We start from the raw sequence: 15,194 nt of genomic DNA, 5'->3' as shown, positions 1-15,194 counted from the left end.
TGTTTCACATCGCTTTTGATAGTGTTTTTAAGGTTTTGGCTATCAAATTTGTGAACCAAGTTAAGATAGTGTTATATCTAGGCGTTTTAATCTTCTTATCTATAATTTCAATGTTAAGTTTCATGATCTCTTGTATGCATTCAATGTACATTGCTCGTCCTTCTGGATAGGAGAATAGTTTTGCCACTTGTTCATTGTCGGTTGTTTCATATTGTGTCAAACGGATGTTGTTGTGCTCTGTCTGATGGATTTCCATTTGTACACTATGTCAAATCACCTTTAGGTTGTTTATGTAGTTTTGCACCTCCACGAGATGGTTCAAAAAGAGGTTGTAACAAATATGCCCCATATCCACCCTGTTCGATTCTTCCTTTTATGTCATAATCCTGCACACGTTAGAATAACATTCCTACTAGTGCGTAGCTGTGTAAGGTGTTATTGGGATTTAATAGCATGTTCAGAGTTCTTGGTCCATTTCTCATATTCCAGATAGCATACTTACTAATCATTATTATTGAAAAAATCCAATGTAGTAAAGTTTTGTCATTATGACGAACTGGCAAAATAGTGAAGGATGATATATTTTTTTTCCTTTCTCATAAAATAATGAAGAATGATATCAATGGGTAGGTGAGAAGTGGATTCATTTATTAGGACCACGTTTTATTTGAAGAGAGATATACAATTATAGACTTGGTCGCTCATTAGTAAAAAAAAAAAATGGGAATAAAATCTCCACCCCATTGGAGAAGAATCTTTTTACATATTATTTATTATAATTTAAAACCTTGAAATTAAATCGAGGTATTTTTTATTTTTAATATATATATATATATATATATATATATATATAAAAAAAGCATGCAAGTTACTATCAACTCAGTTGGCAATGACTAATACCTCTTAATAAATACGTCGTAGATTCAATTTTTTGGCAATGTAATGGATACAATATTGCTCTCTTCTATATTTGAAGCAAATTAAATTGAATTGAATTTACATATTGATCATAATACAATAACAAATGACAAATAAAACAAAACAAATATGATATAAAATTCCAAAAATTACAACAAAAATTATTAAATTTTATAAAATCATAATCCAACAAATTCTCAAATTTGGTGCCTTTCCACTACCAATCACGACCATGTAACATAACATATAAAAAACCTTCTAGTCAGATAAAGCCACTTCTGTTCACTTTTGCATATTTTGAATAATAATGTAAGACCAAAACAAATTATGACTTTCAAATATCCACACTAGGAGTTGGACCACAAAACATATAAATTAAAACATTTTCAATCAAATAATAATAATAATAATAAAAAAAGCAAAAAATATTGGAGAAAAAATATATAAAAAAAAAGTTTGAAGATTCCTCAACTAAAATCAATTTTGTTCGTGAGATTCTCAATCCAAATTCATGAACTAGGGACGAACCCCTTTCCCAAGCTCACACCTTCATCTACTAAAACCATGTTTAATTGGTAGCCATCGCAAGACGGTCAGATTTTTATATACAAAATCAATTTTGGTCAATATTTAAGTTACCAGGCCAATTGAGTGGACCAAAACTAAGCCAAGTAAGTGTTCTAATGAGAAGGATATATTGAAAATCTTTTTTCATACATGGCCCTAAAATTAAGTCAGGACCACTTCTGTATCAAGGACCACATATTGTTTTCTAACATTTTTCTATCACGCAATAAAGAAAAGATTCTAAGTAGTTTAATGATATCTCAGATATTTATAAGCGAAACTTCCAACAGACCCCACATGAATCCCACCCAAATTTGAAGCGAAAGAAGCGTTGGGGGAGCCATAGGGTTCAACTTCTGTGTTGCACAGGGGCGGAGCCAGGATTGAACATTGAGGGGGCGAATATATGTGGGCCAATGCGAGATATCCACCGTGGGTTCCATTTCAGAATCTTTTATTATATTTTGAGGTGAATCCATTAATAGGAGAACTAAAATATAGATTACACAATTATAAGTAAATTATAAAAAATATATTAAAATAAAGTAGGGGCTAAAATTGTGGGAGAAAAACTTTAAAAAATCATGAATGAAAAAAGCAAAGAATAAATTGTGGGAGAAATTATAAGAAAAAAAATAGATTTAAAATCTATTAACTAAATATGGGATAAACAGTTAATTTATCATAAATTAATTAACAAAATTAATGATTATGAGTAGATATAATAATATTAATGGCAGAAATTTAAACATCCACCTAATAAAACTTAAAATTTAAATTGCTATTAGTAGGATTTTAAAATGAAATTAAATGATTACGAACAACAAAAAAAGAACAACAAAATAAAAAAAAATGCTTTATGAAAATAATACTAAAAGAATCGTGAGTGTGAGAGAGATGAATAATTTGAGAAATAGAGAGAGTGAATACCTGATAACTGTGGAGAAGATTTAGAAAAATTCCAATGTCTGCTAACTACTCCTTTTGTGAGACGTGTGAGAAAAAATAGGAATAAAAAAAGAGATTCATGAAAAAATTAAATAAGATTGAAAATATGAGAGAATATATAGGGAGAAATTTATAGATCGTGAATTAGTTTTTAATTAGAATTTAATATTTTATTTTTTAAAATTAGGGATTTAACGATAACCATTAGATAATTATTAAGAATGACATTTGTACCCATCCTCTTTATCTTAAATTTTTATTTTTAATTTTTAGAAGAGGCCAAACAGTGTATTTCACAGGTAAAGTGAGAGAAATAAAGAAAAATAATAGGAATGTTTAAATTTTCAAAAAATCCGAGGGCCATGCCCCTTCTGGCGGTTGCGCATGGCCACGATCGAACTCAAGTAGGTATGGTTTAAAAAAAAAAATGCGACCGTTGGTCAAGATTTCGACCTGATCACTCATTCTTTGACACTGTACGCAGCTCAGCAGTGCACAATTATTGCTCAGCACTGAAGCCCTAAGGGCCTAAGCTCTATTCAAGGGAGTATGGAAATTGGGTGGACGCCCGCCCTGCCAGGACCAGAGGATCTGGCCTCAAAGAACGAAAGAATTTTCAAAGTAAACGGACACCGATTGTCTCGGTGGTGGAACTGCAAATTCAAAGATTCCCAAAGCACTAAGTGCGACAATGGCAAGCAGGTCGAACCTGGTCGCAATCACGGACGGCTTCAAGGTCAAGATGAGACAGCGGCCCATTTGGGTAGCTTTCAAAAGTCGTTATTTTTGTTTTCGTTGGCTTGCGACGGCGATGTTTCGCCGGTCTCAGCGACATTTCTGCAAATAGTTGGAGCGTTTCAGTGTAATAAATGATTCCCTGAATCCTATGGTTCATTAGACACTGGAGATTCTTTCCAAAAAGAAACAAGCCAAATACCTTGTTTAGTAGTGAGAAAGAATAATTTTAAGAGTTAGAAAAAATGGGATTCGATTAGATTGATGGGTTTTCTGCAAACCGTGTAAATATTACAGCTTCAAGGATCAGAAAGACAAACTAACATCATTGATCTTTTCCTGCTGTTGCTAACCTTGTATTTTTTCCCTGTACCGAATTGGAAGTAAACGGACAGAGGGGAATGCTATAGATTCGTTGAACCTGGACAGTTTTTGGGTTCGTACTATTCTCTAGATTGTGTTCCTGTAATCAATCATTTCAGGAAGACGAGCACCGTTAAGAGTGGCGAACGGAGAAAAAGGTAAGATTGCTAACTCAGATTTCTTTGTGATTATTGCTGTTGTGCTTCTTATCAACTCAAAAAGTTCAAAAAAAGCACTTTTCTTCGTAATACTTCTGTTGCTATGGTGTTCGTGGCTTTTCTTCATTCCTCCGTTTGTGATTTCTGATTCTGCCTGCCACTATCAATGGTTTCCATGCAAAGCCCTCACTCTCTTTTTTTGTTTGTTTGTTTTTTTTTTCTTTTTCTGAGTAAGAGGCCTACCTAGATGTCCATGTTGCACCTTTTCTTCTCCCAGTTTCTCCTCTGTAGCATGGACACAAGCCAAATCCGAAATTTGATTACACTAAAATAAAAAAAAATACCGAATTATTGTTTCTTTTAATATTACTTGTTTCAGGGTTACTGGGACAGGGCTTACTTTTCTCTGTTCTTCTTCGCACCGACTTCCCCTTATCTTTTAATTTAAAAGCCATCGTGCATCCTTCTCTTCGACCCCACCAGTGTCGAGAACCCTCACCCAAAATTGGAGATGGGTTCTGAATGGTTCTGTTCATAGGATTCTGTGCATGAATCACCAATCTATACCCATAGCAGTTCAGTCTCAGTTTAATTGGAGTTGACCCCAAGTGATAAAATAAAGTTACAGGAAATCTTAGTTACAAAGAAGAATTACAAATATACTATGAAATTTAGAAAGTAACCAATCTGAACTTACTTTCAGATGTCCAACGAATGGTATGCAGCTAAATTGATACTGCTATAGATACTCTACATGAAGCTCTGTTCATGAAACCATTGACCTTATAGACATTTTCCCACGTTCGGCAGTTGAGTGATTTCTAATATAATGTGCTTGATTAGATGAGCCAACCTGTATTGAACACGATTTATTCATTCTTTTAAGGAAATTGGGGTTTTGTTTATACGGTTCCTTCTTGTAGGTTTATCTTCTAAAGCTCAGTTTTTGCATTTGAAGGATTCAATTAGTGTGATTTTTGTTATAATAAGTTGTTTGCTGTACTTTTTGTTTATTGTAATAGATTTTTTTTCTCAGCATCTTTACTAGGGATCAGGATCTGAAATAGCATCCAATATAGTAACAATTTGTCTATCTTTTTATACTCTTAGCATATTTTAAAATCCCCACGCAATGGCTTTGGATACTTTTTTATTTTTATTTTTATTTAATAATATCATTACAAGTTTCCACAAATTGTATGGTTGGATTTTGTTTGCATCTCATATCTGAAGCCCAACTTGTTAATCAGACAATAAAATTAATGGTTGAGAATGAGCTTTAGGATGATATGTCAGTTGCATCAGACCTCCCGAGTCAACTACTCTCTAGAGTCAATACCCTATCTACATACTTACCTAATGCTGTAAGCTTCATAGAAATAACCCCATACCTCAGCAAATTGGTTTTGTATAATGTGTATACGACTAATCAACAGAGTTTTTAAATTATATCCAAGTTTTAATTTGTTTGCCGTCTTGTATGTGGCATGTTTAGAGATCTAGGTTCATTCCTGACAGCCATTGGCTTTTGGGATTTCTTTAAACTTGATAAGTTTGACCTGCAAGCTCAGTTGGAGGTTACTAAAAATCTATATAAGCATGTGGTCCTATGTGCTCCTCAAGTGTCATACAAGACAGTTCATGTCTAACATCCAACAAAGTGTCGTCTGCTCACTTTTTCACTTTGTAAGATTTATGACAGTAGGGGCAACAGATTCTGCCTGCTGAAATCAGGTTTGGCTCTTTGCTCATTTTGCTATCATGTTTGTAGTTTTGTATTTGGTGTCATCTCGGTTGAATGAAAAGCAGGGCTCATAAACTCAAGTTTCAGTGGGTTCATGACTTATAATAGCATTATATGATGGTTATTCAAGTCATATCCTTGAATTTGATGTGCGCCTTATAATTTAAATGTTTCACAATAGAGAATGAATTAGTTGAATCACTCCTGATCCATGTTTTGTTTTTTTTTCTGGTTTTTGCTCCTTTGCAGCTGAATACTTTTGTCTAAGTTGAACTTGTGCTCCAATGGCTCGCCCATCTGGAGAACTGTCAGAAAGGAAGGAAATAGATGCTGTAAGTCTGCCTTCATCACGCATTCATCCAGACAGCCTGCCATATGTTCACAAGGTGGGCATGGCCCCGAAGCAGAATTTTTTTGAGGAGTTCACTGGAATGGTGAAGGAAACATTCTTCTCGGATGACCCTCTACGTGATTTTAAGGACCAATCTCGATCAAGAAAGATCGTCCTTGGCTTACAATCTATTTTCCCAGTCTTACAGTGGGGAAGAGAATACAATTTGACTAAATTCAAGGGGGATCTCATTGCAGGACTTACCATTGCTAGTCTTTGTATTCCGCAGGTGGGTGAAATGCTTCAAAATATGTACAAACTGATTTTTGTCCCCAAAGAAACAATCATAACTCTTTTCTAATTTTTAAAACAGGATATTGGATATGCAAAGCTTGCAAATCTCGCTCCTCAATATGGACTCTGTAAGTATTTACATTGCTGGTCAATACCTAACATTGGCTAATAAGCTTGTAAAAGATTATGTGTTCTGCTTGTTGCTTTATTTATATCTTTCTGTTCTGTGGATTGTTACAGACTCCAGCTTTGTTCCACCACTAATTTATGCCTTCATGGGGAGCTCTAGAGATATTGCCATTGGGCCAGTTGCTGTGGTTTCTCTTTTGCTGGGAACTATGCTAAGCAATGAGATTGATTACAGTAATGTAGCTGAATATCGGAGGCTGGCATTCACAGCTACTTTCTTTGCTGGAGTCACTCAAGCCACACTTGGGTTTTTCAGGTTTTGATTCAACATTGAGATGATTCCCCCCCCCCCCCCCCCCTTTACTCCTCTTATTGCATCCTTCACCTCATGTTTTAATGGTTTTAAGGTACTGAACAATGCTAACGTGGCTTTTATGTTGTGTTCAGATTGGGGTTCTTGATTGACTTCCTGTCTCATGCTGCCATTGTTGGGTTTATGGGAGGTGCTGCCATTACAATTGCACTACAACAACTTAAAGGTTTTCTTGGCATAAAGAACTTTACCAAAAAGAGTGACATTGTTTCAGTTATGCACTCAGTTTGGGGTTCAGTACACCATGGGGTAAGCAAGCAATCTCTCACTATTAACATTCTGTACTGAATTAGCTGGAGTAACAGGTTTGATCATATTGTTTGACCTTATGTGGTATCAAGCTGGTTCATAGTTCAAAGTAAAATTACTAAACTTGTACATCTTGCAGTGGAATTGGCAGACTATACTCATAGGGGCATCATTCCTGGCTTTCCTTGTGTTTGCCAAATACCTAGTAAGATTCTAGTTCATGTATTATTTACCTGTACTTTATAGTGTTAGAACTTGGAAGTCCTTTCCTAACCCTTAACATGAATTGATGGAAAACAGGGAAAGAAGAATAAGAAATTGTTCTGGGTGTCGGCGATTGCTCCACTAATCTCTGTTATCATATCCACCTTTTTTGTCTTTATTACCCGTGCTGATAAGGAGGGTGTCCAAATTGTGAGTAATAAGTTTTGTTTTCCATCTCCTTTCTCCATGAATTGTCAATTTTAAGCATTAACTTCTGTAAACTAATACTTTTGGTAACATATGAAGGTGAAACACATAAAAAAAGGTATAAATCCATCATCTGTGCATGAGATTTATTTCACTGGGAAATACCTGGGACCAGGTTTTAAGATTGGCGTTGTGGCTGGAGTGATAGCGTTGACGGTACGCTAATTTTGTTGCTCATCCCTTAGTTTGCATAGAAAAGTTCAATGATTGAGTTTCTTGCATCTAAAGAACTCCTCTGATTTATTAGGAAGCCATAGCGATTGGGAGGACATTTGCATCCATGAAGGACTATCAACTGGATGGAAACAAAGAGATGGTGGCACTGGGGCTGATGAATGTTGTTGGTTCAATGACTTCTTGTTATGTGGCCACAGGTATGAAATGAATCTAAAAAAGGAAAATTCATAAAGTTGTTCTACCATTAGTTGTTGGATACATGTCCTAGTCGCTACAATAACAAACCTATAGAGAGAGAGAGAGATTAATGGTCCTTGTATGGTATATGGTAGATTTCTGGTAAGGAATGATCAACAAAGGAAACATGCTAGGGAGTTGGACCTAGAAGCATAACAGAAAGAGGTTGTATCAGACTTGGCCGTAATGGTGTAATCATCAGTGTATCAGAATTCTTTAAATGTCAGGAAAGGAAAGGATTTGTTCCTTGAAAGTTTCCCATCTTGCAGGATGGCTATGATCACCTACAAAGTCAAACTTCCTTTCCCCCCCCCCCTTTTGTGGTAGAAGTACCATGAAAAAAACCTGGAAGAATTAAGTAGCGCCTCAGTGTGTTGAAGCCCAATTTTCATTTCTGTGGGAATCATGACCTTTTGTCATCCCTTGCAGGTTCTTTCTCTCGCTCGGCTGTGAACTATATGTCTGGCTGCCAAACCGCCGTTTCCAATATCGTGATGTCCTTGGTTGTTTTACTAACCTTGGAAGTGATCACACCTCTCTTTAAGTATACCCCAAATGCGATTCTTGCTTCTATCATCATCAATGCTGTGATCGGCCTGATTGATGTCAAAGCAGCACTGCTTATATGGAAGATTGATAAATTTGACTTTGTCGCCTGCATGGGAGCATTCTTTGGTGTCGTGTTTGCTTCTGTTGAGATTGGACTTTTGATTGCTGTAAGCAGTTAAATTTGTAACCTCTCAAACTCTCAGATTTTCTGTTTACTCACATCAACTCAAACTTGTCCCCTACTGTTTATGGCAGGTCTGCATATCCTTTGCTAAGATTCTACTCCAAGTGACGAGGCCTCGGACTGCAATACTTGGAAAGATTCCCAGAACAAAAGTCTACAGGAATGTCCAACAATATCCAGAGGCAACCAGGGCAGCCGGGGTTCTGATTGTGAGAGTTGATTCAGCAATATACTTTTCCAACTCCACCTATGTTAAGGAGCGGTAAGGATGATTCGTAGAGTCATGCTCCATCTTGGTGCTTCTTGCTTGCCTCTGTTTTTTCTTTCAGCTAGAATTCTTAATTTACTGCTTTCATGTACCGCTAAGTAATTTTGAAGTACAGAAGCACTCATAAATTATACATCTAAGCATCCACCACTACCCACACCTACATCTGGCTATGCCATGTAATGATCTCACATAAAGGTCAGTACCCAATCTTTTTGGCCTCGCCCAAGTCAATTCCAATGACTCGTTATGTGAGAGCGTGTAGGAAGGAATCCCCATGCCACCCCTGCGTGGGTTTCTTTTGCCCTTAGAAATAGTACTGTCTTCAGAGTAGACAACTTGTTGCCAACCAGCTTGTCTCTTCATCCCAAGTGATGTGATCTTATGATTAGACTCTAAACAATGAGTTCTATCTCTAACTCCTGCCCCTATTTTACATGGCTGATACGCTATTTTGCAGTCCAATCAAGGATCAAAGGAGGTGGACTAGAACTTTCATAGTGAAATTCTCTTTAAATCATGAGCTTTTATGAGAGTGGCACACTATTGTTCAATTTTGTTAACCACCTGCTCTCTTTTTTAGCAGTAAAAGATTTCTTTTTTGGTACTCCAATTACTGAACCCCTCTCTTGCAGGATCTTGAGATGGTTAACAGATGAGGAGCAGCAACTGAAAGCAAACGACCTGCCAAAAATCGAGTTCTTGATCATTGAGATGTCACGTAAGAAATCTTGGCTCGCTCAGTTTTTATTTTATTTTTCTTCTTTCTCTTGTATGAAGAATACTGGAACTCATCAACACAACTTGTATACATTGCAGCTGTTACTGACATTGACACCAGTGGCATTCATGACTTCGAAGAACTATACAGTCGCCTTCAAAAGAGAGATGTTCAAGTAAGCAACATATATATACATTCACTTCCACTGAATCACTCAATGAAGCATTGTAACTCTGGTTATAGGCTCTAATAGGTCTTGTATCAGTTTAGAGGCTAGAAAGCTAGCTATTTTGACTATGTTCTGAGGCTAATAAGCTAAGACATTTTGGCTCCCTAACATAGTTTCCAACAACATTCACTTTCACTGGATCACTCAATGAAGCATCGTAACTCTGGTTAGGCTCTAATAGCAAAAGGAGTTTCTTATCAGTTCTGAGGCTAAAATAAGCTTAGCTATTCTGGCCTCCTAAACATAGTTTCTGACAGAAATGAACGAGATTCAATAATGTGAATAAACTGATACATAATTGGTGGAGGATGTTCTTCCACTAGAAGATGAACTCTAGCTTAAATCGACTACAGATGAGAGCATCTATTAATGCTTAGTTAGTATCAGATATTAATAGAATATATATATAAGTAGAAGTTAACCTGATTGTTCTCAATGTTGTTGTCATTGGCAGCTTGTCATAGCAAATCCTGGACCAGCTGTGATAAGCAAATTTCACGCATCGAAATTTACAGAATTGATAGGCGAAGATCATATCTTCCTTTCAGTTGCAGATGCTGTGATGACATGCGCTCCAAAGATTGCAGACGAAGCTTGAACAGAAGATCTTGACTAATGATGCCTATGTAGCTTGCACTCTTGAGTTCGGCCATATATGTGAAATTATTGACCACGAGATGAATGTTGGTGTGTATGGTAGGTGTCTGCTTTCACCTTTGTAAGATATACCAGCTTGTAGAGCTACGCAGAGAGATGTGATCAAAGCTTCTGGTGTTGTTTTTTCTTCCCCTAGTGTTGAAAAGTAAGCTTTTTCTTGTTGCTTTGGAAGATGTAAGTTGTCTGTTAGTCTTGAATCTTTTCCTGGGAAAACAAAAATGCAGTAGAGATTCTCTGTTGTTATAAACAGCTAGCAAACCATTTTCTAACTCATCATTTTTGGCTTATCCATAATGTTCTTTTGAAATCTTTTGCAGCATTATCCTTTGAGATTATGCCAACCTCAAAGAATCTAATCAGATACCTACACTGAGATAAAAAAAAAATGTCATTCTATCAAGAAAAATTTTTGTGATTCAAACTTCAAAGAATCTAGCCCAGGAAAAGGGATAGGTACATCCAGATTCCTAGACTGATAGATGATAATATTTTTGGCAGCCAATATCATATAAATAGAAGTAATAATATAAAAATATAAAACAGATTTGCAGATAACGTTACCCACTTGCAATATTTTTATATATATGCATACATAATAAGACAAAGGAGATAACGTCTAAGATAAATTGATGAATACAAACAAGGAAAGCAGCTAGATACATTCAAGGATTTTTAATGTACTTTGGAATCTAATGCAATCGTTGCAAGTTTTTTTAATAAATTGATTGAATAATGTATTTCTTAGTTTATCTACACGTGTGTTTATGTATATATATGGAATTTTGACCCTTCTTGTGTAATTTCTTGTTTTTTAAAATAATTATTCGTTACTTTACTTCATATAGCCTTTCTAACAATTGATCAAACTTGTAATATTTATATATATATGTATACATAATTGTTGTACCATGCAATAAGACAAAGGAAATAACATCTAATATTTCACCAAAAAAATTAAAAAATAGATGACGCGAATTGCGCATTCACAAAAATCACAAATGAATCTACAAATTTGATTCCACATATTCGGTTAACCAAACAATTAATTTTATAAATTATGACTCCATAGATTTGAAATATCTGGATTCCAAATAGGCTCTAATGTTTCGAATCCAATGCACTCCTTACCCAAAAAAGAAAATCAAATTCAGTGCACTCATTGCAAATTTGTTTTAAAACATAAATGATTCAGACAATTACTTTATTTGCATATAACATATCTGTTTGTGCATATTTATGGTATTGTGATCCATTTCATATAATTCAGGATGAGTAAAAGACCTAGGGTTTATCTATCCATGCATAAATTTTAGGTCTTTCAAAGCTATCAAATGATGGATTGTTAGGTGATATGAAATAGCTTTCTCATGTGAATCATCAAGGATTCATATGCTTATCAGAAGCAGGATGACTTTGAACTCTCAACTAAATTCAAGATGGGAATATTACATATGTTGTTTGTAAAGGTCAAACCTACAATGTCTTCACTAAAATGTATCGGTCTTGCCAACCGACTTACCCTGCATTGGTGAGTATAAAATGTTTTTTATAATAAAGAAAGGAGGCCGTGATAAATCCGCCATCTCCGCCATCTTTCTTGTCAAGAAAATATTGTCATATTATTTAAAAGTTTATCAAAAAATTATCATTTAAAATGATAAAATATAATTGATTTATTAAAACAGTTCAAATATAATGGTTGTGTGTTTCGAGCCTCTTCGTGCATCTTCAGCAATGGAGATCAAGATACTTGTTGTGAGAAATGCGTTTCTTGGGCGGGGAGAGAACCATATTCCTCATACAATAATAATAAGCCTTCTTGTCCCAATTAAATGGTGTTGGCTACAAGAATTCTTACCTCTCAATCACATTTATTTAAGGCCATACTAGATATAAGGCCTAAGTCATTCATCTAATATGGTGTTAAATTTGACTGTTTGCTCACTTGATCTCACATGGTAAAAAAATCAACTTCAAATGACAATACTGTGAAGTATTGCCTTCAATGTTGCAAAAACTCAACCCTCGACTCAAATGACAAAAAATTACAATAAGAATCAATGACAAAAGCCAAACAAGTTCTTCTGTGATATTTTGGAATCTATGAATATTTTGCTAAGATTAAAAAAAAAAAAAAAATCAATTTTAGTCAATATTTTGGAATCTATGAATTCAGATAATCAAACAGTATTTTAGAACGATTCCATAAATTTTGCTATACAGATTTGAGTAATCAAACAGTTTTTTAGGATAAATCTTGAGATTTCATTTCACAGATTTTAGTAACCAAATAGTTTTTTCAGGATGAATTTACAAATTTAGATTAACTAAACTGTTAATTTTATAAACTATAACTCCATAGATTTGGAATCTCTGGATACTCGAAATCTCCAAAATCAAGTAACCACACAGCCCTAAACGGTTTTATAATAAAGTGAAATCTCTAGATTTCACTCCATACCCATAAATCTACATATTCATGAATTTAGGGCCTGGTTACATGAGTCTGGAGATTTCAAATATCTAGAGATTTCAAACCTATGGAGACATAATTTATAAAATTAAATGTTTGGTTGTAAAATGAAATTTGTGGATTCATTCTAAAAAACTATTTGATCGACGTGATTTTTGTGAATGTGTAAATGTATAGTTTTTTTGTGGAAAAAAAAAAAATGTATAGTTTTTTTGAAATCTCTGGATTTCACCACTTACCCATAAATCTACAGATTCACATTTTTAGTGTAAAAAAATGATTCTCTAGATTTCATGAATCTGGAGATTTTTACAACCAAATGGGTATAATTCTCAGATTCATGAATCACAGGCCCTTAGAGATTTCAATTCTCTGGTTTCATTGATTCACAAACATACAGGCACTAAAATTTGTTACATATTTACAGAAGCCATTGATAAGTATTCCGACAAGCAAATGATAAACGTCAACTCAGCCAAAAGAATCACCTCTCTCCTATCGCTTTTCAATCCCTAATTTTTGGCTGCGGTTGTTATCAAGCTTTAAACTTTCGAAACCTTTGATATCAAAACAGACGAGACAAACCATTATGATACCAAAGAGGTTAGTTGTCGCTTTCGAATCTCTACCGTATTATGTTCTCTTAGTTGGGTTGTATTTCTAATTTTTCTTTCATTTAAATGATTCAACTAGGTTTGAAGTTGCAGATGAAACCATGAAGAACAACTCTTCAGCTAAAACCCATGTTGTGATGCTTCCGTTCATGGCTCGAGGCCACCTCATTCCTTTCTTAGCACTTGCAAAGCAAATCGAGCAACGCACAGGCTTCACTATCACAATCGTATCAACTCCTCTGAACATCCAACAACTGAAATCCACAGCTTCTATCTCAACCACCACCGCCACCATTAACTTTGCAGAGCTTCCTTTCTGCAGCTCTGATCATGGCCTCCCACCCAACTCTGAAAACACAGATTCTCTTCATGCCTCTCACATAATCACTCTCCTTGAAGCCTCACAGACCCTGCAACCTTCTTTCCACCATTTTATCTCCAACATGTCCCGACGAGAAGGTCACCCTCCTCTATGCATTATCTCTGATGTTTTCATGGGTTGGGCTGTAAACGTTGCCAGAAGCTTCGGAACGCCTCATTTCACTTTTTCTACTGGCGGAGCTTTCGGAACTGCCGCTTATTTCTCTTTGTGGTTAAACCTCCCTCACCGCAACACCACCTCTGATGAATTCTCTGTCCCGGGCTTCCCTGATACTTGCAACTTTCATCGTTCACAGCTTCATCCGAAGCTGAGAGACGCAGATGGTACGGATCTCTTGTCTAGATTATACCAGAAACTGATTTCGCTATCTTTGGGCTCAAATGGGATGCTTTGTAACACTGTAGAAGAAATTGAACCTATGGGGATGTACATATTGAAGAAAAGCACTGGACTCCCTGTTTGGTCTATTGGGCCTCTGCTTCCTCTTTCATTGCTCGATTGTTCTTCTTCTCCATCGTCGTCTACTTTGAATGTGTCTGTCTCACGGTCAGGAAAGCAAACAGGAATTACCTCGGAGAATTGTGTGAATTGGTTGAATTCTCACTCACCAAATTCAGTTCTCTACATCTCATTTGGGTCTCAGAACACAATCAACTCCACCCAAATGATGGAACTCGCAATGGGCTTGGAGGTTAGTGGGAATCCGTTCATCTGGGTTATGAGGCCTCCGATTGGATTCGACATCAATGGTGAGTTCAAAGCAGAGTGGTTACCAGAAGGGTTCGAAAAGCGAGTGAAAGAGAGACATCGAGGTCTTGTGGTGCATGGATGGGCTCCCCAGTTGGAGATTCTGTCACATAGATCGACAGGAGCTTTTCTTAGTCACTGTGGATGGAATTCTGTGTTGGAGAGCTTGAGCCAAGGGGTGCCCATTATAGGGTGGCCACTAGCAGGGGAACAAGCTTATAATTCAAAGATGATAGAAGAAGAGATGGGTGTGTGTGTGGAGCTAACTAGAGGACTGGAGAGTTGGGTTGGGAGGGAAGAGGTGGAGAGAGTTGTTAAGATGGTAATGAGTAAGGAAGGAAAAGGAGAAGAGATGAAGAAGAAAGCTATGGAGATTTCAAAGAAGATAAGGAATTCAGTTAGCGAAGATGGAGATAAGCGGGGGTCTTCACTTACGGCACTTGATGCTTTTCTTGAGACTGTTGTATTGAGTAGAGAGAGAGAAAAACAGACTGTGATCTAGAATTTCAACCAGCACTGTTTATACTTTTCTAGAAACATTCTGGAGAAGATTCCTGGTTACCTTTTTACCAAAGCTACAACATGTGTCTTTGAGACTAATAATGGTTGCAAGATGATTGTTATTCACCAAGACCATGAAATCTGATAAGCAACTAATACTAGTTGCAGCATGATT

At 36.1% G+C, this 15,194-nt stretch overlaps 2 protein-coding genes across 3 annotated transcripts; both read left to right on the top strand.

Annotated features, from left to right (window-relative positions):
• The first annotated feature begins 3,246 nt into the window (after positions 1-3,246).
• On the top strand, positions 3,247-10,549 carry SULTR1;3 (sulfate transporter 1;3). 2 transcript variants are annotated; one of them, XM_089161126.1, is made up of 14 exons: positions 3,247-3,689; positions 5,683-6,053; positions 6,138-6,186; positions 6,299-6,503; positions 6,635-6,809; positions 6,949-7,014; positions 7,110-7,223; positions 7,320-7,436; positions 7,528-7,654; positions 8,124-8,410; positions 8,499-8,689; positions 9,331-9,416; positions 9,515-9,591; positions 10,100-10,549. In XM_089161126.1, exons 2-14 carry the CDS (start codon positions 5,718-5,720, stop codon positions 10,241-10,243), a joined length of 1,974 nt encoding a protein of 657 aa, XP_089017252.1. In that variant the 5' UTR covers positions 3,247-3,689; positions 5,683-5,717; the 3' UTR covers positions 10,244-10,549. The 2 variants fall into 2 exon arrangements, with proteins under 2 accessions (XP_089017252.1, XP_089017251.1); XM_089161125.1 differs by lacking the exon at positions 3,247-3,689 and adding an exon at positions 5,147-5,423.
• A 2,748-nt stretch (positions 10,550-13,297) lies between these two features.
• LOC149009180 (crocetin glucosyltransferase 3-like) lies at positions 13,298-15,027 on the top strand. The gene is made up of 2 exons (XM_089163909.1): positions 13,298-13,378; positions 13,469-15,027. The coding sequence occupies exons 1-2, from the start codon at positions 13,365-13,367 to the stop codon at positions 15,018-15,020; spliced, it is 1,566 nt and encodes a 521-aa protein (XP_089020035.1). The 5' UTR covers positions 13,298-13,364; the 3' UTR covers positions 15,021-15,027.
• The last annotated feature ends 167 nt before the right edge of the window (positions 15,028-15,194 follow it).

This window comes from Hakea prostrata, chromosome 7, assembly GCF_041222555.1.
Source record: "Hakea prostrata isolate BN-2017 chromosome 7, UWA_Hpros_2, whole genome shotgun sequence".
In the NCBI taxonomy this organism is placed as follows: Eukaryota; Viridiplantae; Streptophyta; class Magnoliopsida; order Proteales; family Proteaceae; genus Hakea; species Hakea prostrata.
Note: the sequence above shows the minus strand (reverse complement) of the source record. Positions and strands in the feature narration are given on the sequence as shown.